The 26140-nt window shown below is 41.1% G+C and overlaps 2 protein-coding genes across 5 annotated transcripts in view; one reads left to right on the plus strand and one right to left on the minus strand.

Moving 5' to 3' along the window:
* Positions 1–594: 594 nt before the first annotated feature.
* ccnb2 (cyclin B2) lies at positions 595–4296 on the minus strand. 2 transcript variants are annotated; one of them, XM_017458527.1, is made up of 8 exons: positions 4136–4296; positions 3186–3305; positions 2845–3099; positions 2601–2759; positions 2296–2532; positions 1229–1369; positions 1049–1159; positions 595–979 (listed from the first exon to the last, which is right to left on the minus strand). In XM_017458527.1, exons 1-8 carry the CDS (start codon positions 4151–4153, stop codon positions 872–874), a joined length of 1149 nt encoding a protein of 382 aa, XP_017314016.1. In that variant the 5' UTR covers positions 4154–4296; the 3' UTR covers positions 595–871. The 2 variants fall into 2 exon arrangements, with proteins under 2 accessions (XP_017314016.1, XP_017314017.1); XM_017458528.2 differs by having other exon boundaries at positions 2845–3096; positions 4136–4294.
* Positions 4297–5267: 971 nt separating this feature from the next.
* The window catches only part of rnf111 (ring finger protein 111), a 46112-nt gene continuing 25239 nt past the window's right edge, over positions 5268–26140 (plus strand). For all 3 annotated transcript variants that reach the window (XM_017458524.3, XM_017458526.3, XM_017458525.3), the window contains exons 1-3: positions 5268–5748; positions 11640–12562; positions 24288–24408. In XM_017458524.3, the coding sequence (XP_017314013.1) occupies positions 11710–12562; positions 24288–24408 (974 nt within the window). In that variant the 5' untranslated portion in view covers positions 5268–5748; positions 11640–11709. The remainder of the gene's footprint in view (positions 5749–11639; positions 12563–24287; positions 24409–26140) is intronic.

Here is a 26140-nt window from a genome sequence, read left to right on the forward strand (position 1 = left end):
TGAACCACTCTCAATTTGAGCCTGATGAATTGGTATAAATCATCCTGGAATATGCCTGTGCTGTCAGGGAAGGGAAATTTAAAAAAAAAAAAAAATATTCATTGATGTAAAAAAAAAAAAAACCTGGTCATTCAGGACATTCTCCAATCAGAGACACCACTTGGCTGTCTGAATAGCGAAGTTCATTCCACTGCCTGGTCATCAAAGGCCGACATCTTAATGCAGGTCTACATTGTACCTTGAAGAATGGTAAGTTGAATTAGGCCACACTGGAAAACTGAATGCAAGGTGGTATAGAGTGGAGTTTGATAAGGACCTTCATATGGAAGCAGTTCCATTTTTGGCTTTATACCCAAGCATGATGCCTGTACTGAAGCACAGCAATCAGTGACAACTTTGCTCAGTTACAGGTCTGACAGCACACGGAAGACTAGCCAGGATTAAGTGACAGCAATCAAGAGAACCAGGGAATGATCACTCGACTGGCGTCTGGAGAAAGTGGCCCAACTTTGACCCCATGACCAAACTATTAAGAGGTCCCAAGTTTAAGTTCTGGTCTAGAGTGTTTTTTGAAGTCAGTAAAACAAACTACCATTTAGTTAGAACATCTTTGGACTTTTATTGAAATGTTCCATCAACTCAAATAGGAAAATTCAGCTCAAGAACATCTAAAACTGTTAAGGCAACAGTAAAACTACTTAAAAAGAATTAAGTTGTACATGTTCATAAAATTAAAAAAAAAAAAAAAAAAAGTAAAAAGTCATGTTTATTTGCACATATATACATAAGAATCCTTAAAGCAGCAGTCCATTTCCAATGGCTGGTCAGGAATAAAGTGCAGTTTGGCAGCAGTGATTCTTTGTGAAGACACTCAAGCGGTGAGCAGAGGGGCAGCCAGGTCCTTCAGCAGTGCAGACTTCAGCTGAGGAAGTAGGCTGACCTTCATCAGCCTGCTGCTTGAATACTTTTTCCTCACAGCCTGGAACAACAACGCAATCAGAGGAAGACACAAGACATGCATGCCAGCAGTGCCAGTGATTTCACTTACCACATATTTAGTGAGTCCCTCATTAATCTTGACCACATTTTTGGCCATGTGCTTCATTATGGGCTTCAGGTGGGCCTCACTGTAGGTGGTGTAGTGTTCCTGTGTTGGAGACTACAAAACAGGAGGATATTAAGTGACTTGCATACAGCTGAAAGAATCCAACCTTGAAAGGAGTCTTACCCATTTCTGGCCATCAAGCACAAGCTGAGAGAGGCACAGGGCAGCTGCACCAGTTTCTGATGGATGGTAATGAACCATGTCGTAGTCCACCAGGGTCAGCTCAAGGAAATATTTAGCAAGGGTGTGCTTCTCTGCATCAGCCTTGAGAACAGAAGGCAGTCACCAACGTCAGCTAGCTAAACTGAATGGTTAGATATTCAGGAAGTAAATGGTGCAGCCTCAATACCAGGAGTTTCATTTTAACTACAGAGCCAGAATGTGTAGCTGTATACCACGGCACCGTTGAATTCTTAAAGCTGATTGGTCAGGTGTTGATTTTCTATTAACACTGTTTAGACGGTCATGTTGGCTGTAATTCAAAGGGCAAGGTTATTCAATTTGCCAAGTCTGACGTAATTATTTTTATAGCAATAGCTCATAGAAAGTCCCTATGAATAATATGATCAATCTAATGGCAATAAATAGATTAAAAAGAATTGTGGCAACATTTGTTAAGGAGATACTTATACATTTCTGGAAGAATGTATAAATTCTCAGAGGCCCACAGGCAAATCAGTAAGTTTTTTGCCACTGGGAAGTCTTTGGACAAGACTTTGCTTTTTGTAGTTGTTGGCAGATCACCGGTATGTGAGGGATACAACTCTTCATACATGCTGTTGTAGGAAAACCAGTTTCAGGGTGGCAACAGTAACACCACGACATTAACCGTCCATTTTTAGGCAAGATCACAGCATGACCACTTGCGCATCTTTTAATGAACAGTGCCCCAACATGCATTTAACACTAAAATGGATGTTAAGTACCTTTAACTGCTCAGGTGCACACTAAAAGTCAATCTAGGAATGTCTCCATATCCTTATTGTTAAAATTTCAGGATCTAGGAACAGTTACAGCCAAACATGCACAAATAACCTCTTAAAATATAAAGCTCTGTAGGCAGCCATAGTCAAGAAGTTTTTGAACTTCAGGATATTTGGTGTATTCATTTTAAGAAATCAATCCGACCCACTGACCAAGCTGCACTAAACTAATCAAATTTGACATGTAGGGGGAAAACCAGCCCTTACATTTCCAGCTTTTGAAGCCCTCCTGAGGAAGTGAAGGGGCAATGGGCGGCCAAGCTCAAAGTTCAGCTCTCTGAGAATCAGCATCTCCATCTCACGAATCTGGGGTTTTGTGAAGGCGTTGTCTGTGATGTAGGCAAAGTCTCCAACCTCTGGGACGTACATTTCTTCATACTTTGAGGCGAGCAACATTGCAGTGACTCCCACCAGCTGCAGTTTCCTTCGAGACACTGGTTGGACCTGTGTAAACAAAACTTAATATCTGGAAGGAGCTCAAAGATGTGAGCTACTACTTCAACAAGTTTTACCTGAAGAAAGCGATCAAGGATGGCCACGGTCATGTACAAAGTTTCCTGGAGCAGCTGGAACCTTGAGTGCACCTGAATGAGCCAGTCGATCAGAAGCGCACGCATACGCTCATTGATCTCATAACCATCCATGTATTTTGGTCGGATTGCCTGCTGGGCCTGGGATGGAAGCACAGTGGTGAACGTTCAATAAGGAAAGTCAGGGAAAAAGAAAGAAACAACCTCCGCTGGCACTCAAACCCACCTCAAGGCTACGGAGATACACATAGATGTCCTTTACATATTCAGAGCACAACTGTGGGATGTCTGCATCGCCTTGATCAATGTCCTCAATGGGACAGAGCACATCAGAAAAGGCCTGGCACAGGTCATCCTCCTCCTTCATGGAGACATCAGCCTGAACTGGTGGAATGACTGGTGCAGGAGGGAGGACCTCTGGCACAACTGGAACACGTTTAGGCTGCACAGCAGCTGGCTGAGCTGCTGCCTTAATGCCCTTCTGAACAAGCGAGACAAGAGCATGAACAAGTGGGGAAATACAGGAAGGAAAAGGAAGTGCAGGAAAGGAAAAAGGAAGAGCCATACTGTTGTCTTTGCAGGTTTGGTAGCAAAGTTGGACAGTTCACCCAGGACAGCCCTCCTCACACCGACATTAACAACCCCAGCCTTGCCACCAACTTGTGCTGGGTTCTCTGCATTGCGGTGCTAAGAGATTGCAGAAGCAGTTTGGAAATAAAGTACACAAAACATTACTTGGACCTGGAACTTAGCACTCAAAACTAGAACAAATCCTGTTAAAATCCTTCTTGGTCTCACTAGGTGAGAAGACAGGCCAAGCTGATTAAGCAGTTGGACGATCTTTATCCCCTCAAACAGATCCATCTACCAACAAGTTCCAGCCAGAAGAGATTATCTACTAGATCGACCAGCTCATTATATTGTAATATCTTGTAACAGGTCAGAACAAGCTGGATTTTCCAGAAGGGGAGAGAAACACGGAATTTAATGGGAGGGGTTTCAAACGCCCTTCACAGTCTATACATGTGCACATGCGCCATAAATTTAACTTTAGTAACCACTTAGGCCAAACACAGCGTCGTCTCAACCGGTATGAGGCTGTGACTTACAACAAGTAACAAAAATGGCACCATTTACAGAACACAGGAAGGTCGTATATCCCGCGTGTGACTTGGACAACGTTAAATAGAAGCTCGAGCACCGAGCCCTGTTTTCAACCTGCACGCGCTACGCTACATCTAAAGCTAGCTTTTGTTGAGCAAAACAAAAGACACAACCCACAAATTTAACGCGTCACTAGGAAGTTAACATTCAGATTCAGCTTTACTTTCTCCAAAAACAAGAACTTCACTAAACAAACAAACAAACAAATAAATAAATAAAAACAGGTTTACTTAGAATGACCGAGCTAGATTATTTTGCTAATGCTAACAAGTTAGCTTGCTAACGTTACCATAACCACACATGATAAATACACGAATTCAAAAAAACATTTGGTTTTTTTTACAAGTACTCACAACAACACGAACGTCCATGGCAACTACCGTAAAATGCAATCGCAGGACTTTAAAATCTTTAAAAATACCGTGTACTCTTTACTCTCGTTTTCCGTTTAAGCGTTCAAAACAAATGAGATTGTAAAACTAACAACCCCTGCGACGATTCAAATACCGCTCCCTCTATGCCCATTGGAGCTCGCGTCATGGAATTCACCCATTTAATTGGATAACGTGAAAGCCAATCAACTGGTACATGTCGTGCTCTAGGGGCGGGCCTTATTCGCACATCTCATTTGTATTGGATAGCACATCATGGGACGATTCCGCTTTAACCCCCATAAATGTTTAGTTTTTATATAATTTAATATAAAAAATGTTATTATATAAGTTATGTTATATTTATAATGCATAAAAAAATGTGAAACTTGGGTGTTATATTGTTAATATCCAAATTGTAGATTTACGTTCATGGTGTATGAAATGAGTACATATAAAGAATCACAAACAATCCTAAACTGTTAGGTAATAATAACAATGCTATAAAATGTTGAAAGTTATTTTAAAAAGATAATGCGTGTGTATGAAATATGATATTGCTGGAATATCCACTATTCCACTAGAGGGCATAAATCGGCAAGTCTTATAAGTAGGTTAAATGAATAACATCGTTTTTATTTGTAACCACGGTTCGCATGAAATCGTTTTTATTTGTAACCACGGTTCGCATGAAATAAGTTTAATATATAGGTTTCAGTTTCTATGGTTTAGACGTTTTATTTGCGATAGTCGACTATTCAAAACAGTTTAAGGAGTTGTTTTTGTTTTGCAGTCGTCAAGTGTGCGTAGTATGTCGCAAAAAAAGTGTCGAAAACACAGTCCGCTCCGGTAACATTATTTTCTCCACCGTCATTCCAACAAGACCCACCTCTTGCGCTGGAAATTGGCAGTAAAACTGTCTAATGACAGAAACCGCTTGTGTATGTGACCTGATGGACCAATCCTAGCATAGGAGCTTGGCGCCATGGACCAATCGTGCCGAAGAAAACGTGATCCTCCTAACCAATTATAGTATTGCAGGCGGGCTTTTCAGAAATACGGGTGGTGAGAAAAAAAACCCGCCCCTACAGAATAAGCTAATTTGCATACTGGTCCTACGAGAGCGCGCGCGAGCAGCGAGTCGCGAGAGTTTGGCCTCCACAAGGCGCTAGTGTAATGGACGCCGCGGAGAGGCAGGAATGGGGACTTCAGCTCGGCGCCGACGGCAAACGGCGAGGAACTCGACGTTATATTTGACAAACAGATAAAACATGATCGCCGCAGGTTTGTCTTGGTTTAGGTCGACGTTATTTTAAACCGTCACGCGAGTTTGTATTTGCTCACGATTGTGAAGCTGGATTGTCGACATAAGCGGGCGAGCTAACGGTTAGCTTAGCTAGTTTGCTAACCGCAGGCCTCTTTTGGGGGTTTTGTGACTTGTCAGTTTCACAGCCCCCGATACCCCCTCCCCCTGCGCCTGCCGCTTATAGGCGCCTTTTCAATCAATTTTACGGTGATTTCTCGACGGAGTGGCCTGTCCGCATGCCCTGGGAACAAGCTGGAGAGGAGCACCGCGTCATTAAAAGTGAAAAGAGGTAAAGTGAACACGGGCCAGTTCTCTCTCTCTCTCTCTCTCTCTCTCTCTCTCTCTCTCTGTGTATATACACAGTATGAGAACCGAGTAGCTAACGCACTGCTATTGTTTGGCTCCTGGAGCAGCCGAGCTCGCGGCCCTGTGTGCGTGAATATAAATCCGCCACTGAGACTTCATTCAGGCTCCAATGTTTCATTCCCTCTCGGACACACACGTCATCTTTAAACACTTCATTTCATATAAGATCGGGCTAATATTTATTATCGACTTCCGCTTCATTAAATTCCTTGAGTGAAAACCTCAGCGTGTGAAAACGGTGTTATTTTCCTGGTCGTTAAGCGCTTAAGGCGCGTGAAGCAGGCTCTCCGACTTAACGTTAACTATATCCGTGTCTAAATAACACCTTTTATTAACAGCCCGATATCCTGTCTGTGTTTGTATGTTTTATTATTAGTACTACGTGACCCTGAGGTGTAAACAAGACTCTTTCGGAAAGCTACTGGATAGTATTTCTATCTTATTCCACGTAAAAGCTCAGTGTTGTGTCTCATGTAGACTTCTGTCAAACACATCACGCGTTAGCGTTGCTCCGTCTCACTCCGCCGACTCCTGCACTAAATAGTGCACTGTACACTACTCCTCTGGCTCACGGTTGAGACTAGTGCGCTGTTTTTCACCAGGATATAACACTAAACCTCCTTACATCGTTTTCTTATTGCACATTGAGTTTTACCAACTGATATTGTGCACATGTATTGTTAATATCTGTGATTTATATTAATTAACAGACCAAAGGACCATACACGGCTGGTGTTAATGAACAGTTTTGGACTTGATTCCTCTGAAAGTAAATGAGCAGTGGAGTTTAATTTCCAGCAGGAATGAATGGTCAGCATACATCTTTAGCAGTAACGCTTGCAGTCTAAAGTGCCGAATGAATGCCCGCTATTCTTTCGTATTAGAAACGTTTCAATCTAGGTTTGCCCTGGTCGTCAGACAGCATGCAGCAGAATGTCGCCTGCATAAGGTGTTTTGCTGACACCGAGGTAACTCGACATCTATAGGATCTACACAGGGATCCTCCAGAGAGGGAATTAAAACAGTCGCTTGCAATCCTCTACGTTCTGAAATCTGTATCCACCTTGGTGCCAGGGGGGCGTTGCTGTTGTTTCTGGCCCCGCAGGCACAGAAAGTGCTGGGTCCTTCGGCTCAGCGGCACAGCGCAGGCTGAACCCCAGAGGAGCATGGGGCGGCACTGCACATCTCACCAGTGGCATCTTTTATCATCACACACCCCGCATTAACCCATGCTGTAGTCCAGGCTTGACATTTATTTAAGTGTCGTACCTGCTCTGCGGTAGGTGAGGAGGATGGTTTTTGTTGATGTATTGTAGGAAAGGGAAGGAAAAATTGCATGGTTATTATTAGCTACACAAATGTGAGCAGTTTCAAGGGATTTTTCTTGCGCTGGCTCAAGCATCAAAAGATCAGAATCTTATGATGAGCTCTTACTCATTTAGTTCTGAAGATCTTTGCTTCAGGTAACACATACGAATAAGCTACTCGCATGTAGTGGATTTAAATATTTTCTTGATGACCGTTGTTAATCTGAACTCGATCATGTTTCTGAGAGGTTGTTTCGTGCAGGAAGATGAGCGGTTCTTGGAGTTGCAAATAATTTTTAGCACTGGATTCTATTAATATTTACAATATGGCCAGAATTGGAGTTGATTTGCAATGTACACCGTTATTGGAAGTCCATGTCTTTCCACGGTGAATGGAGTTATCAGGCAGACTTTGCCCAGGAGGATACTTGGCATGCCCCTTTTTTTTATTGGTCTAAAATAAGGACCTTTTGGAAAATGAGTGTGTTTTCCACACCAGCACTGGCCAAAATGCTGCCTGGAAATGTTTTGAACAGAGTTTGCACAAGGAATTTTTTGGTGCGGGTCACAGTGTCTGGGAACGATGCAGTTTACCGGAAAAATGTGTGGTGATTCCGGTCAAGGGTTAATTATTACTGCTGCGAGAAAACACTGAAATTTTGGCCTATACAATAGTGAAACTTTCAAGCACAATTAACATTGAAGTAATATTTTTCATTTAAATAAAAACATCAACAAGCTTAATTATGCAACCAACAGCCAAGAACAAGAAAACGTTCCTTTCAATGAAATATTATCCAAGTATTACCTTGCAGCCCATGTTCTCACATGTACAGCTTTTCTGCATCTTTGCAGCTGGACCAGGATCATGTGTCTCTGTGATCCTGAGATGTTCCTCAATGTCTCGATTAGGCTGATCAGAATCACTTGTGTTTAGGAAGAAACGTTTAAGAGTCGACTGTTTTGCATTTGTCTGTTCAACTGATTGTACAGTGACTATGTGCCAGTATGTCTCAGTATCAGCAGCTTTAAGTTGCTCAAGGAAGAGGAAATTTTGAACTTGAGTAAACTATTATCTCACCGAGTAAGAGGAACTTTTAATTTTGCACTTGAACAGTGTGTGTATGTGGTGTGTGTGTGTGTGTGTGTGTGTGTGTGTTTTTTTTTATATATATATATATATATATATATATATATATATATATATATATATATATATATATATATAAAACTTTAAGGGGAATTTCTGAATAATTGTGTCAGCAGAAAGTTCTGCCTATGTGAGCACCAGGGAGTCTGTCCCTCAAACACACAAACCCTGTGACGGGTGGCGTTGGCATGATTGAGCTTTATTTCTTAAGATGTGTACTTTTACTAGCTGTCTAATTTTCTCAGATTAAAAAAAAAGCATATAAAAGAGGAATTTTAAACCATTTATTAAACTTCATAAATCCTATATTAATTCCTGTCTGTTTTTTTGTGCATGGCCACTAGTGCCGCACAATTAATGGAATATCGGTCTCGATTACGATTTTGACTGCCCACGTTTACATGAACATGATCGACTGCGATATTGACGTTTAAAGTTCGTCCTCCACTTATAGAAAACTCCTGCAGATCAAATCAAGCGCTTCCTAAACTTACAGCCAATCACCATAGAGCGGCATGGGGATGACATCATTTTGTTATGCCAAAACCCGGAAACTAGTTAGCATTTTAGCGCTTCCTGTTCCATCGTCTCAAAGTCAATTGGTTTTTTGAATGGGATTTTGGTTAAAACCCTGAAATAAGGTCTGTGATGAACACAAGCTCAAAATATTTTCACGTTTTATTCTCCGATATAAAATACTCCAGTTATACCCCACTTGTGCGTTTTTACAGCTTTCACTTGTATTGAAAAAGGCGATTGATAACATGTTGCTAAGTGGCACTACAGAGGTTGTCAGGGACATTAAATGTCATCACGCCGAACAGGAAAAGTCTTTGCAGATCAACTGGTTCATCATCTGTGCACAATCCCCCCCCCAAAAAAAAAAAAAACCTGGATGAAGATCCATCCACGGAGTAAATCCATATAATGGAAAATGTTTTAAATCAAGTTTGGAAAAGTTCTCTGAAGCTTGGTGGTGTTGAAGTCGAGTGACCGTGGTGTAGTTTGTTTATAGCGTTACAGTTAGCTGTTTATTTCTGGCGATTGTATTTAGGCTTCAAACTTCATAAAAGTTGTTTATCTGTGAAAATGATCTTGATGAACAGAACGTGTTAGTGTTGTAAACTTTTGTTGATCACAGAGCTTATTCTCTGCAATAATCCAAAAACCTTTGTGAAAGTCCTACTGGGTTTTTGTCGAGGGAACCGGTGTGATGCTAACTTCCGGGTTTCGGTACAAAATGACGTCGTCCCTGCACCGCTCTATTGGGTGATTTGCCTGCGTCTCTCCTCCTCTAAACACTGTTATCGTCTTTTCTGCAGACGCCTGAATTGTTTTCGTTTGGTTGCATATTGTTATATTTGATTGCATATTTTCATTTGGTTGCTGACATTTTTATTGTTACTTATCCTATGTATTGAGTACAATTTTATTGATATTTTGCTTCTACGAGATGATGCACTTTAAGGACCAGTCTAATTTGCTGCAAAGATTTGTACGTGAGCAGGAATGTAGCACAACATGGAGGTGAAAGCAGCGGTCTGTCTATTTAACTGTGAAAGTGCAGTAAAAATACGCTGTCCCTAAAATCAGTCAATAATCATGATCTCAATAGTGGTCATAATAATCGTGATTATCATTTTGGCCATAATCGTGCAGCCCTACATTGTATAACCAGTTATCAGAACATACCCGTTTCATATCGACGATCTTACTGTGCCGATGTCCGTAGTTGATTTATTTAACGATGATGTCGTTCATGACAACAGTGATGATACGTTAACTTTTCATGATGTCACCTACATTGTATTTGGTCAGTTTAGTCTGGACTTAAAGCTCACATCAAGGTTAGTGTTATAGCCCAAGGCAGTTTGAAACAGGTTTCACCTTTTACTTTTCTTATGGAAGGATATTGTCTAATCGGGTGAACACTGCTACCACTGCAATGAACAGACGGACTGTGGGCCTCTTTTTAAACAGCTGGCTGCTTTCATAATTTATGCAAACGCAGCCCTGCATTGGAAATGTTGTGCTACTTCGACTCTGTGAGAGAGTTTGCTGGTTTATTTGGCTCAGGGGTTTTTTTTTTGCTCTGGGAAGGGTGATGGGGTTTAGATGGATATTGAATAGAGGAGGGATCACATTTATGCTGATGAGATTATTCTTCCGCGATTGAAAATCACTGATAAAAGAACAGGAAGTGGCGTTGTGGAATTAATTTCTTAGCCATGATGACAGGAATGACATTTTGGTTAACAATAGCTTTTAATGTCTGTAAATACCCTGTTTTATTTATAACCTACAATCCTAGAATTGACTTCCTGTCTAGTTAAAAATGTAAATAGATGCTTTAAATCTATGAGGAGCTTTATGAGGGTTGAGCAGCTTTTGTGTCTCGTGCAATAATATTGCGCAGTCCTTATAAAATGGCTTTGTGAGAGGCACTTTTTCTGTGTCCGTGTATTGTCAGATTAAAAGAAAGCCGGTACAGAAGCTTTTAATGTCCCTGGCTCCATTATCTTGTATATTCCCCTTGATTTATTACATTAATAATGGACAGAAGGCATTAGCCAGCAGATAGGTGTGGGCTTGTTTGTTTTCTCGGCGTGTATAATGAGGCCTGGGACGACCTTACTTTAATTCCTGTTCTTTCACAAAGGTCTGAGCTATGCCAAGAGTTTATTTACAGTCGAAACTGATTCGAACTGTTCTCTAAATACAGGAGAAAACATGCTAACTGACTCGGGTGTAGTAAGGTTAGCACAGTCAGATCCTGCCCATTGTAAGAAATGACGAGGATGTCGTAGACATAAAGCACTTCGGGTTCATCGGAGTCAAAGTGAACCCCGAACAACATCGGCACAGACATATTATTCTGTATATACGTAATGTATTTCACTCTAAATGTAAATTAAGGATAGCATTTGATGTGACCACTTTCCGTTCTCACAGTACTGATGTTGTTACAGGTGTGACCCCCAAATGGTGAGGTGATAGGATTGTCTAGACACATGTCTTTTTGAATAATAATTACGGTCACGTAACCCTTTGTTCAGGGATGGTTCTTGATGTCCCACTGCTGCTCCCATGCTATAGCTGAGTGAATGTCACTTTAGGTGGTATTATACACACATTGCTGAGACTCGGGTAAATTGTCCCTTTTGATAATTCAGCCTTTTTCAGCTTTTCAACCTGGGAACCTTGGAGTGGAATCTGTTTAGAGGCAGTCTGTAATTTCTTACACCATGTTTCAGTTTACTGTCCCATTTCCCCTTACAGGATGTTGTCAATTTTTTTTTCTCTAGTTCGTTCTTGACACGTGCCTCACCTTTTGCTTCTTTTTTTCCCTTCACACAGTTGCGGGATCACTGGCCTGCTGATGGACACATAGGAACTGCTGTGTTCGTATCGTTTCCAGCCGCTCGCAATGAAGAGCGAGGTCCAGACCGACACACGCCGCAAACAGGACCCGCTGAAAGGGCCTCTGGTTAATCCCGAGCCCATGGAGACGGCTAAAAGTTTCCCCTCAGAGGTGGATGTGATCGGTAAGGCTGGAGGAGATTTCACAGCGCTGTGTGGCGAGACGAGACATCGTGCCCTAAGAGACGCTGGGGGGCGCAGAGACTCTGAAAGGACCCGAAAGAAGCGAAAAAGCCAGCAGCCCGGACCCTCGGACTGCTCTCTAAAGGAAGGGAGACTGAGCGAGGCGGCGATTCCTCCACCCCATCTGGAGGCACGCAGTGAGGACGAGCGGAACGCCGAATCCTCATTTAGTGACTGCGCCTCCTCGCCCTCATCCAGCCTGCGCTTTGGCGATTCGGAGACTTTGAGCTCGGAGGAAGACGGTCGGCAACAGCAGCACATTAAAGCCTCATCAGCCAGTGCAGGAGGAGGAACAGGGCCGACGCGCACCCTCCTGAACCGAACCCGTCCCAGCAGGTCACACAAATGGGCGCGACTTGAAAACCCAGAAGTCAGTCATGTGAAACGACCGTGTCTCAGCTCACGGCGGCAGCTTAATAGGAAGCGATTTGCAAAGGGTGGGAATGGAGGTGGTGCTCAGCGCACTCCAAAGCAGAAGGAGCGTCTGCTGCTGCAGAGGAAGAAGAGGGAGGTGATCGCGCGCAGGAAGTATGAACTCTTGCATAGCAGCAGCAGCTCTAGTGAGGAGCTGACCTCTGACTCTTCCTCATCCTCTTCCACTGAGGGGGATGATGAGCTGTATGTGGGAGTGAGCAGCAGCGCTGGTAGTCAGATGAACAGCACCACTGTGGCCTCAGGTAAACTGCTACAGAAATGCCTGCTTATTTAAGTAAAACCTGTAATTTTGTATTGTTTTAGAGTGATGATTTTCACCTTATGACACGCTGATCACTATACTGGTTGTTACTGGGTGTTCTGACCTTTAGGTAACTGCCAGTTGCCATGGTTGCACTAGGAGCTCTAGGTTAATGTAATATCTACACAAGCTAGCTAGCGAACACACACCGAATAAAACCGCACATTTGACCAGTAGTCAAATGTCATTCCACCAAAAAAAAAAAAAATCTGGCGAAAAACGCTTGTGTCTAAAATGTATCCGTGCAGCGCAACAATTCCTATTAGTTTCAGAATGAGCCTGAAGTTATGTGTTGCTCTTCACATTCTCTGACGTCAAGCTTAAATGGACTGGAATAGACGGGTGAAAATACAGACACTGTTCTATTTTAGGTAAATCAAACACTTCAGTTCTGTAGCAGCACAGAGAGCATCGCCGACCGACTCGGGTTCATCGGGTGGGACTGAATGTGTGCGGGATCGTACCTCACCCCTACTGGTCGAAGTTAAATTACTGTTCATTTGTATAAAGTAAAAACTTGACTGTTGCACATCTCGTGCCACTCACTCACTTTGTCACAAACCGTTGCTGGGCCTACTCTCACTGGAAACCACCAGCTTTTGTTAGTAATAAATTACTTCTGGCTGCTGTATTGCGTAGTGTCAATGCCGGTGTGAACATCGAGTAAAACTTTATGAATAAAGGTCTTATGATGATGCAGACATGAGTTAATATCATAACAAAGCTGTTCTTTTTGTATTCACTGAAAGTATTGGAACGTCAAGACCAATTCTTTTGTTTTTGCTATACAGCGAAGACATTTAGGTTTGAGATTTGCCCAGTTGTTGTGCAGTGACTCAGACCGACTGTCCCTCTATTCTAAACTTCAAAATTGCTTCCTTTTCTCCCATAGACAGCTCTCTGGTCTTCATGTTGGTTTATCCTTTTTAACAAGAAATGCAGTCTTCACAGAGAATCCCAGGGATCAAATAAAAAAAAAAAACAGTAGACATTCAGAGCTATTAACTGTTTAAACAATCGATTTAACAGGACACTCCTGTGCAATAAGAGCCCTGTCAGTCACATATTCCGATATGTTCTAAGTTATTTATCACATCTAGATATAAATATCAGGAAATGTAAGCTGAAATTCGGTTCTGTCGTCTCACATTCATCTTTTGATGTCAAAACCAAATGTATTCAACGTATTGCAAAAAGAAAAGGATTGCTTTTTGCTGTTCCGATATTTTCGGAGGGGACTGTATATCCAACTTTCCAACACCAAAGCATTACAGTAAAAAGTACTTCAGGTTACTTTCCCTGGAGACTTTGTGGCATTAATGTGCCTTCAGACCCACCACATTACATTAATAATTCATAAGCCCATGTTCTTTCTTGCCATCTGTGAAAGGATGAGTTTTACTGGCTTAGAGTTTAATTTATAAATATCTCTGACTGTAGAATCTATGAACACCTACAGAGATATGCAGTGCACGTTACTCTTCATTGTGAGTTCAGCAGTTGCCCTTAGACTTCTGTTATAAAGGAGTTTGAAGTAAACCGGTTCTACGGTTTTTCGTCAGTGCAGGAAATGTGTCAATACCCGTCTGTGACCTGCGCAACAGAGTAACTGTGGAGTATCTCTTAAAAGAGAGGGAAGTGCCTGTCATGGTGTCTGATTCAAGCCTGGATATACATCCCTTGTCCTTTGTGAAAACATTATCAGCCGCTCAAGCACTTCTTTGTGTGCCATAAACGCAGATCTGATGGTAACGCGTCGCAGCTGTTAGAACAGGCTGTGGTTCAGAAGTAGTCAGCTTGACACACTCTCTCACACACCATAGTGTTTCCTCATCCAGCTGTTTGCCGTACTCATTACTAGCACAAGCGGAGGAGGCAAATGAAGGCCAGGGACTTTCTGAACCAGCTGTCATATAGAAAGGTTTGGCCTCAGTTCATGTGTAATTTTGCCCCACGCCTTCCTTATTAAGCGTTGGAATTTTGACCTTCAAATTATTTATGACTTTATTTATATCAAGACAGCATGAAAGATCCGCCAAACTGGTTTTACTTTTGGAAAGGAATGATAATAGTAAAGACCAGATTTTCAGACGAATACATCACTGCTCGTCTCCCCTTACTTTAAATGCGTCGGTTTAATCTATATAAAGATATCGATAAAATTAACATGCAAGATGTTTTTCTTGAACAAGTTTGTCATTTGCGATCTCTCTCACTGTAGTCACTGTGGTTGTTTGTGTATCCTAAGAAACTGAAACGAAACTCCTGAAGTTCTGAGGCTGCCGTGTTGGGCTGGTTCTTGTTTTTAATGTGCATTGGATAAATGCCCTATAGTGTAACTTTAAATTCGGTACATTGTTATAATGTTTCAAATGCCTGACTTTCATCACAGTTTATGATGATCGATGTGTTAAGGGAAACTGCGTACCTGTTCTTATTGGCTGGATTTGAATCCACAAAGATCCTTTGCAGCACAGAAATCTGCTCTCGGAGTGATGTTTGTTGTTCGATACAGTTGACACAATAATCAATACGGTTCTTACTTGTACGCTTATGTCTACACGTATAGACTGCACATGTCGGTGTCTGTATTTTTAGAGTTTCATGGTAACAATATTACGTATGTTGTATAATCACAGTATATATCAGTATAACAGATTATGGATGCGTGTTATTGATTGAGTAAATATTTGAGTGAGTCTGACAGCTGGTTCACGTTTGGACTGCGAGGCCTCAGAGCCCATAATAATATAAACAACCTCATTATGTGTATTTCGGCAAACCGACTGAGAACCAACAGGGCCATTTAAAAACATTTTTAAAATCCGGATGGGCGTTGGATTTAAGTAAATATTTTTATAATAATCATTAAGTGATGTAAGTGTAAAAAGCGTTCATGTAGCAGTGTTCTGTTGAAGGTCATTAGTTAACAGAAGGAGCTCTGACTCCATTTTAAAGGGTGGCACACCAGGATTAGGGCCCAAATACCACTGCCTTCTTTTTCAGCATTCCTACTGGTGCAGTTTTATCCTCTCCGCAGCATTTTGGGTTTGGGACTGCTGTCAAAAAGGCCAGAAGTTTCTGTTCTGTGGACAGTGCAGTGTATTGGACACACACACACACACACACACACACACACACACACAGAGAGTTTGCATGGATGATTTTGTCCCCATGTATTCCTTTTTCACACAGACCTCCTGTTTTACTCTATACTCTGTATAAAGTTCAACTTTCAGACACCCACATCATGTGCTTGCTATCTCTCGCACTCTCTCTCTCTCTCTCTCTCTCTCTCTCTCTCTCTCTCATGCTCTCATACAGACATATACACACACACACACACACTTTCTCTCTCTGCTTTTTGTTCTGGTGACATCGACTAGGCATGCGCCAATTAATCCTTTATAGAATACATCGCCGTATTCAACACATACAATGTTGTTACTGTGGTCTCTCCAGAATATTGTCTCTACCCCTGCTTTCCCTTTAGAAAGAGGTGGCCTAGATAGACTGTGTTTTTAAGCAGTCTGAAAAAGCCTGTCCTATTTGAAAGGCTTCATAGAGACCACACTGCCTTCTGTTTTGTAACGGTCTATTGGTAAATTTGACACCATCGTGTGTATGGCTGCAAGAGAGCTGTTGCAGTTATCTCCATATGACTTGCAGTATGCTTAAGTTCCATCAGTGGACTCTTGATGTGACCTGATTATAGATAAGCCTGCAGTGTTCCTCTTTTTTGGATGGTACACCCACAAAACATCTCGCGATGTTCACAGCACACTAATAGGATGATCGCAGAACACCTGCAAAGCGATTTAGTGATTTTAGTAAAGGTGTTAGCGGTTGTTGCAATAATGATGATTGATACGTTGATGAGCTGTTATTCCGTTCCTTGGACAATAAGGTTGTCAATATGTTTCCCCTTGTACATAAGTTTAGTGTTTACATATTGAGCCTTTAATTTTGAACTTCTATAAATGGACTGTTTTTCATTCGAATATGCAAATAAGCGTGAGTAGCATTTGAATAGCGAAGTGTGAGTTTGAAAAGCATGACAGATGAAGTGCGCTCTCTGACACTGTAATGTGAAATTATAAAAATATCGGCGCATACCCGGCGCGCTCTCCTTGGTCTGCCCGTTATAACATAACCAGCGGTGCTGAAGAGTCTTTACAATTTTTCCTGACCTTTTATATTTCTTCTGAAAGTTGTTTTACATTTAGTCCTGTTTTATGCATCTCTTTACAAACCTCAGAAGCCAGAGTTCAATTCTGTGCTTATGATTATATTTTGCGTGATTGCTTCTACTTTCAAAGAAAGTCATGGCATAATGGAATGGAAAAAAACTGCATGCGCGAAGTCTTCATAATCCTCACGTGTGTGTGTGCGCGTGTGTGAACGAGTACATTTGCGCATGTTTCCTGTTAAGCAATAGCATCTATTCTCCCACTAGTCTCCCTGCTGTTATTTGACTATAGTACTGTGAGATCTTACTTAACCATGACTTGTGCTGTGGTTTGCACCCAGCGCACCCTTAAACAGGCACAGCACACGCCCTTTAAGACCTGAGAAGATGTGTGGAAAGTCTCGTGTCTAGATGACATTATGAAGCCGCTCTGATGTAGGCCTCAAGAATGTAACATGCTTTAACAGTTAACACCTTTCTGCATATCTGTTCCTGTCTATATGAAAGACCAAGCTGCTGCCAACCAAGAACTTGGGTGTTGAGATTCTTTACAGTTTTCAGATGTCTCCTAATGAGAGCCTGTGAGATACAGTAAACAGCCTTCACTGAGATTGGAGCCCAGAACACTTATACAACTTGTGTGGCAGAAACACTAAACCTGACCACGTCTGTATTCTCTAAGGACATGAACTACTGAGATCATCTCAGGCAGTGTTCACTACAGAAATGTTACCGATACCTTTAGTTTATTGAAAATTTGATATAGTTAATGAATTCTTTGCATTTCTGATGCTCAACTCGCATCCCATACTTGTGTAGTATTCTGCACGATTTATGATATGCATAACTGCCTGTTGAGAAATACAAACAAAATGGTACAGCATCAGGGGTGGAGAAAATGATGCATGCATTAGCAAGTGTGCTGCCCAGTCCCGTATTTTGGTTGCACAGAAACCCAACTAACTAGGTTAAAAATGGTAACTAATAACTTATGGCCAGCTAGTTAAGTGCATTAATACAGAGTAAGGGAAGCGAATGAGTATACTATTGTATCTGGGGATATAGCAGTAGTCCTTATTCTCTCCTGATGAAGTTTAACGCCTTTCTACATCATGTCCCCATGTTGTCGTGGTGAACGTTTCAGGCCACGTGTACGCATTTAAAATGAAAACGAAGGTAGTTCACACTGGCGTTTTCCCGCTGTGTTTCGGAAACGATCTCCGTCCACACTACACGACCGAATACGCATGTCACATGACCATTCATGCAGACTGGGCATGTGCATAGAAGTGTAAACAGGAAGTTGATTGCTAGTCACCGGCAGGCACAGCAGTGAGCATGACGGTGAGGAAAAGCAAGGATGTCTTTGTGTGGACAAATGATGAAGTGCAATTGTTACTTAAAGTAACAAATGACTACAAGGCAGCCATGGGGGTCGAAAATGTAGACTGGGAGACTTGTAAAAACAAATACGGTGACATACCAGGCACTAGTTCTTCCCGGTCTAACTCAAAACCGGTGTTCCACGTAGGATTTGCTCCTCTTGAAATGAGATTTGTGGCCGATTTCTGTAATCATAGCTCGCCTCTTGTGCATGTAGCAGCCGCAGTTTTATAAAATACAGAATTTATCTGCACAGTGGCTGCTAAGAATGACGACAAAGCCAGCAAAGCTTGCGGATCAGTCTCCGTGTTGTTGTGTATATGATCAAGGTAGTGTAATGGTCGTATGGTAGGGGTTTGACGAATCATGGAAGGATATGCGATGATCCAGAAGAGCCAATCGGGGGTGATCGTGGGCGGAGCCACGTCTTCATTTTCAACAGTGCCCGGATTTTTCAAACTAAAACGGGGTCTTCAGCGTTTCCAAAAGTCTCCGTTTTCGAGGGTGGAAAACGCCAGAGTAGTGTAGATGACAGGCGTAACCGTAGCGACAGTTATGTGGTTTAAAACGAAAAGGCACTAGTGTAAACAAGGCCTCAGCTATGAGCTGTGCTGTTCTCTTCTTTGCCTGTTCAACTAGGAATAAAAAACGAATAGCACATACACAGAATCAACTTGTTCTGTGCATCCTGGCTACTGATTTGTCTACCTCTGTGCAAACAATCTGTAAATGATGCTCCGGGTTTAATTAGGGGTGTGTGTGTGTGTGTGTGTGTGTGTGTGGGTGGGTGGGTGGGTGGGTGGGTGGGTGTAGAATGAAAGCATGAGGAGAACTTTGAGGAGCTCTTCTGACAACTGTAACTATTCAGTGAATTTACACACGTCAGAGTGCCCATGCCGTCTCTCACGTCTGACTCACACAGCGTTATCTGATAAGCAAGTATTAGACACATTGGCACTGTAACCACAACTAGGTTCTTTCTTTCCATCGAAGATGAAACGGACAACTTTTTTTTCCATACAGTAGCTGGAGCATTAACCGATAATGCAGCACAGTTTTTCAGCATTTTCTACTAGCAACCAAATCACAAGCAACCAACGTCAAAAAATTAGCAGGGCTGGTAAGCCTTTATCCAGTTCCTCTTTCATGTAACCTATGTGTAAGGACATGCTGTTCTTCGGAAACATTTATTGCAATAATTTTGTTTTCACATTGCCGAGGCACAACCTGCTATGACACTGATGTCCTTCCTGTTTCTAGATGTTAATTGTGTGTGCTGTGACATCATGCAAACACGTACCTGCTGCTTTGAGACGACGAAACACAGAGATGTGTCGAAGCAGAAATGCCTGTACCACCAGCTGTGGTGCTGGAAAGGAGTGTTAGAGTTTGTATAGTTAATTTTATGCCCTTTTATGGCTGATGTGGTTTAGGGCTTCAAACATAAGTTGGAAATGTTCATGAAGAGCAGGAGGATTAGGGGAAAGTTGAGTCTCTCTTGCTCCCTGTCTTACTCACTCACTCACTCTTGCATTTGGTCAGTGTTAATTTCTACTCTATGGGAAGTAGGTGGGCGGAGAAGACTGCAGCACACCAGAGCAGCTCCTCTGAGCTCTGGGGCTTTTCCCTTTTTACCCCACACCCTGATCCTAGAGGGCTGATGCTGATCTCACTTCCCATCCTCCAAGCTGAAATATTAAAAATACAAAGGATCAAAACTGTTCATCTTGGCATCACTGTAAAGAAAGACCCAGGCCCTCATTGTGTTGGGCTAGTCTGGTTTTTGTCCTCCTTAGTTTTCTGGTTCATGGCTGTTGGATTTATGTAAGCGCAAGGCTAATGGTAGTTCATTTACCACATGAGATGCAAGACTATTATTACTACTGAAGTAGCATGTCCGCTGTAGAAGCTGTAACACATAGGCATATTGGATTAGATGAATGCAAAATGATTAAATACAGCAGGGGTTCCCAAATTACAGGTTATGACCCCATGGGAGTCACTTTCAGACAAGCCACGTTTAAATGATGTGCTATTTTATTTATTATTTCCCACTATTTTGACATGTGGCATTATTGTAGTTAAGCAGTACAAATGGAAATATTGTGTTGTCCAGCCACATCTGCTAAATGTACTGGCATATCTCAAGGCACATACTTGTGTACTATTATAGCCTATTATTGAGTACCAACACAAATCGATTTTCCTGTTCCAGTTAGTGTTTGAATAAAAAAAAACAACAACTCTCATGTCGCCTTCAAACCTATTGAAATGTATGTGTACCAATCTTCTGGATTTTCTAGATTAGTACTTTTGAATTTAATGTCAGAGTTTTTGATTTGAGATGCAGCTCATAACAGTAATCACAACGACAGCAGAGGGTTCTAAGAGAGATCGAGCTCGTCAGTTTGTTAATGTCGCTGTGCATGAAATCGCTGAACACTTTACACTTCGATTCGGAAACCCGATGTACAGGGAACTTTTGGCTCTGGAGTGATGGCTAGGAAATATCCAGTGCTTCCGCGTTAATTGCCTAGACTGCGGCGTCCCACCCATAAGCATGCCTCCTAGAGGGTCAGAGGTCCACCCATCACAGTCTCACAAAATCCTGTGGGAAACACTGGATATCTGTTTTAAATCTTCTTTATGTAAATAAGGTAACTAACGAGTGTGCATAATAATGCCACTCACGTTGACACTGCTTCTGCTTCTACCTCCTAGAAGGAGAGAAACAAAAGTACAGTATCAGTTTTCTACATCTAAAAAGTGTGAACTATTATTTTTAGCAGATGCGGATTTGCCAGGAGAAGAACTCCATCAGCTGTGCAAATAGCACCAAATGTGCTGGCAATGTATTTTCTGTTAAAGCAGCGTGATGCAGACATCATAGCAGCATGGTGTTTGCTTCTCTTACCGAGGAGAGGCGAAGGTGCTAAGCAGCAGCACTCAGTAGGGTTCACTTCCCTAACAACACACCCAGGAGGATGCTGGTACTCGCTAGAGTCACACACTTCTACCTCAGTACACTCATAAATTTGGTAAAGCACATTCAAAAGCCAGGCGATTTCTTAAAGAGAACCCCGACTATAAAGACTTGTATGGCTTATTAGATTAACGCTGATATCTGCTATATAAATCCGCTACACAAAAACACTCTAGATGTCAGTTTTAAAAAAATAATAAATCCTTGCACTCATACGCCGCCATTACTGTTTATGTCGCAATGCATTCTGGGTAGTGACGTGAAATGGTTGCAATGGTCTTGATTCTCCAGCGACCCTACAGCGATATGAACATGTCTTCAGCCTTTTCAATTTGAACCCGAGCGTAACATAAGCTGTTACTCAAAATGTACATCAGAAGCATTGCGCATGTCACGTAATGGTGGCTTCCGTAGATTAAAAATCCGTAATATTTAATACATATTTTAAAGTATTGAACATATTTGATGGGTTTCTGACGACGTATTTTAGTAGGAGAGGGCAATTACTGCGTGTTAAGGCCTACAAGTCTTCATAGTCGAGGTTCCTTTTAAAGCAGTGATTTCTTTGACTTTGCTTAATTTGTTTTTCTGTTTAAATGCTTTCAAGACAGATTGGTTGTTGTGGCAAAAATATACCATTACTTGTGGTGGAGCGGTCCAGTTTCTTCAAAACTTGAATCTAAAATTTAAGCTGCTGAATTGATTTACATTTATTCTCATTCTGCCACAGAGTGAACAATTTGCAGTGTTACTAGTTATGTCCCAAATGACATTTATGCACTTTTACTGTACACTACACTTAAACTATTCACTATACAATTATGCTATACACTTTACACTTAAACTATACACTTAAACTATCCATTATACACTTAAACTATATACTATACACTGCACTTAAACTATACACTTATGCTATACACTCTGCCGTCTAGTGTATGAATTTTAAAAGGGTAGTATCGTCTCAAATGGCACACTTTCTGTATTGTACTAACCGATAGTATATGCTGTTTACTGGTCGAGGGCAAATTAAGTCAAACACATGTAATGTCACAGTCTAAAACTGGATTTAAAGAGAAGCAAATTAGTAAATGAGTCACATGAAAATGTATCACTTCAATATGAATCTCATGAAAATGAATCACATGTAAATGAACCATATGAAAATGAATAGATAAATTAAAGACGTGTTTGAGGGCGGGTCAAAGTTCGAGCAGCCAATGAAGAGGAGAGGCGTTTTTCCTTTGTTATAAACCTACGTAGGTTAGTAAAGGAAGTAAGTCTGGAATTACTGCTGACTCGATTCAGCTGTTCAGATTCAGTTCTTTATTTTGGGTGTCAATAACTCCGTTTGTGGTGCACTGTGATTTTTGAAACTTTGCAGACTTTTTACGTTCAGCGCTATAACACGCTACATGAAACGTAATATCTGAAAAACCATAATGGGTGCACTTTAAAACAAAATCACAAGGCAAATCAAAAGGACTTAGATTTTTAGGTTTGTCATTTCTAAGGCCACCTTAAAGCCACTTTATTAATTACTTTTAAAATGGTGAATCCTTACATAATTTTGAGATCAGATAAATGTGTTTCCACAAATTTCATATGAAAAGCTAAAGGTTTATAATTTTTTTTTTTTAAATATTGGATGATTTTAGAAAGAGTAACCAAGTAACATTAGAAAAATATGAAACCATTGATTTAATGAGATAAAGTTTAATGTTTAGCCAGTGAGTTTTTACTGTGAACACTACGGTCATATTCTCAGTGATGTTTATTGTAATGTACTTTTCCACAGTATTATATATTCATATTACCCAGCCTTTCTTTCAAGACAAATCACTCTCTCACTCACTCTCTCACACTCTCTCTCTCTCTCTCACTCACTCACTCACTCACTCACTCACTCACTCATGTATATTAAAACCTAATTGACTTAAAAGAGCTTGCAGTGTTGCGTCCCACAAATGCAGCATGTAACTTGAAAACCCCCTGAAAATTCTCATGGGAGAAAAAAGGCAGGACAGGCAGCCAATCAGAAGCCAGGGATAGCACAACAAAAAAACACAAGCATCTGCAAACACTGGACTGCAGCTTAAGCATGACCTACATTTGCACTCTGGGACCGAACACACGCTGACTTTATGGCGGAGCTTAAACCAGGCACAACCGAGTGTAAAGCAAATTAAATTGTGTGCAAGAGAAAGGGTGAGGAAAGGAGGGCAGACGACGATCACGTACCCGGTGGTGTTTGTGAGGCGTTCTCTTGGTGTTTGAGAAAATCTTGAGGGTTCTCAGTTGTGTGATCTTGAAATAAAACTGTCACACAAATATGGTGCTTCTTTTCAAATATGGTTGTCCTAACAGTAAACAAAGATGTATATTAAAACATAAATGTTTATTGTTCCTATATTTTAGCTGGATGTAATCAGACAGAGAGCATTCATTTTTTTAAAGAGCAGATCTGCCCAACATTTGCTTTGCCTTCTGCTTTATGTTGCAATTTGCTTCATTTTTGTTTCGTTTCTACATGGTGACTTACTAATCTGATCACTGAGCACATATTTTTGGACAGTAATCATAGAATCATTCAAAAATATTACATTGCTCATTACTAAATATGATTCAAGGCAAAAAAAAAACAAACATTATATTTGCTTGCAATATGTTAATTTAGTGGACACACTTTAATAGAAACACCATCAGTCTATCATGTAGATGACTAAGCATTTTCACTCGCTTGAACACTGTCCTGCAAAGGCAACTCACTGCTGTGTGTCAGTTAATCAAGACCAAATTTTGGGGAAATTATTTTGTACTATTCTTGACGTACAGAAAGCCTAAATGTACATTTAGTATTAGATTTTCTGGCCGTTATTGACAGACTTTACATCAGACTTGCCATTATTGATGGACTTGTACAGCTCGAGCCACACACCTTCTTCAGAACACTATCAAATGGATAATTGTTATTGGAAAAAAAAAAATTGTATTGACATGATGTGTGACTTGCAGCACCATAAAACACTTGAATACATAGTTGAGAACAACACAATAGTCAATATTGTCTTCTTATTGTAAGTTGTTTTTTTTTGTGTGTGTGTGTAACAGGTGCACTGGATGAAGATGTGGTGGTGATCGAAGCTACTCCTGCACCTCCGGTTCCAGCTAGTGAGGAGATCAATGTCACTTCCACCGACAGTGAGGTAGAAATTGTAGGAGATGCCTACAGGTGAGCTCTTAAACTTTTGTCTTGTTACTTCGAACACCTTGTGATTTTTCCCTTTGTATGGAGTATTCCAGTGTAGCTGTAGTCTCGGTGTGCTTTCCGGAGTGTTTAAGCGTCAGCATTCTTTGCAGCACGAAGTCTGCAGTTTTTGAGAATAAACTCTTAGCCAGGAAAAATAAAAACAAAAAATGATCATTAGTTGCCGTACATTGTATGTATCCTTTAACATGGTGGTGATTTGTGTCTGGTCCCAGTGTAGGACTCAAAAGTGGGGGCTGTGTGAGAATGTACATCTGGGCCTTGATATGAAGCAGACAGGCTCCACTTGTGTGTAGGCATTCGTGGATCTTTCAGCTGTTGCCTTGGACTACAAGGTCAAGCTCAGTCAGAGCTAATGTGTTTCTTCCCCTCACTTCCCAGGCCTCCCTCTCTTTCCAGCTGACTGCTCTGTTCTTCTTTTAACATTAAAGATCGAGCAAGGCCATTGTGTCTTTTTGACAAGACCGCTTCAGAGAATCCCTTGGTCATTCTCACTATCCTTCAGGCATGGGGAAAAGGTTCTCTGGCTAAAGGGTTAATCATCATAAAATGTGACATTTGAAAGCAGTAAACACATTTATACCCTAGCTTATTGGTAAATAACTTTGGGTAGAAATGTAATAACACTAATAGCGGGTGCATTGCGTCCTCTCAAAGATAACAGTTTAGCTGTATCTGTAGCTCCGTGACAAGCCATGGCGTAGGGTTTATATTATTAACTGAGCAAAAGCTAACACCAGCCATGGCATTAATCTGGTGAGCTGAGGTAATGAAGGCTGCTAACTAGACAAGCTGACCTAATAAAGCCATATTTGGACTGGATTAGTTTTATATGAGGTGGTGGGGTAATGTAATTATTACTGAAGTATGTCTGGGATTCTAGTTACATCTGAATTTGTTATGTAGGTGGTTTTTACAGACTACACATCTACAAGTATGGAAAGATTACAGTGCCCTCCACTAATATTGGCACCCTTGGTAAATATGAGCAAAGAAGGCTGTGAAAAAATCGTCTTTATTGTTTAACCTTTTGATCTTTTCTTTAAAAAAAAAAAAACACAACAAATACTCTGCTCTCATGGATATCAAACAATTGCAAACAAAACACAGGTTTCTTAAAAAAATCTATGTATATAAAAAAAAAAGAAATAAATTGTTATACTCCATTATGAAGACACTCCATAACTTATGTGACCCAGTTACGATAGTGATTATAATAAAGGTCAAAACAATCAGTTCGTATTAAAATTATGTGAATGTAGAACACAAGGAATTTTTGGTTACCACCATGCATACTTCATGAATACTCTCCCATCTGTGTGATTTTACAGAGATCAATTATCCCATGCAAATTGATCATAATCGCTACAGACATGCTCTGATAACATTACTTAACAGACGTGTGTCCAGAAATCTTATCCTGTCCGAATAGTTCTGTAAGCTGTAAAAACACTGCCATACGGTTGTGCCCTAAATTTTGGAGTTAAAGATGTACCTACTAGTGTTGTGGATGATATTGACGTACCTGGTGCTGATCGCATCATTCTTAAGAGCCCTACCTGTATCCGTGTTGTGTTGACACTCCCAAACACATAAGTGGTCGCATGCTTTTCTTAACAAAGCCATCATTCTGTATTTTCATACCTGCGTCATCTTCTATTTTATGTAGATGTAAAAAGCTTTTTCTTGTTCATGT

This window comes from Ictalurus punctatus, chromosome 27 (genome assembly GCF_001660625.3).
Source record: "Ictalurus punctatus breed USDA103 chromosome 27, Coco_2.0, whole genome shotgun sequence".
In the NCBI taxonomy this organism is placed as follows: Eukaryota; Metazoa; Chordata; class Actinopteri; order Siluriformes; family Ictaluridae; genus Ictalurus; species Ictalurus punctatus.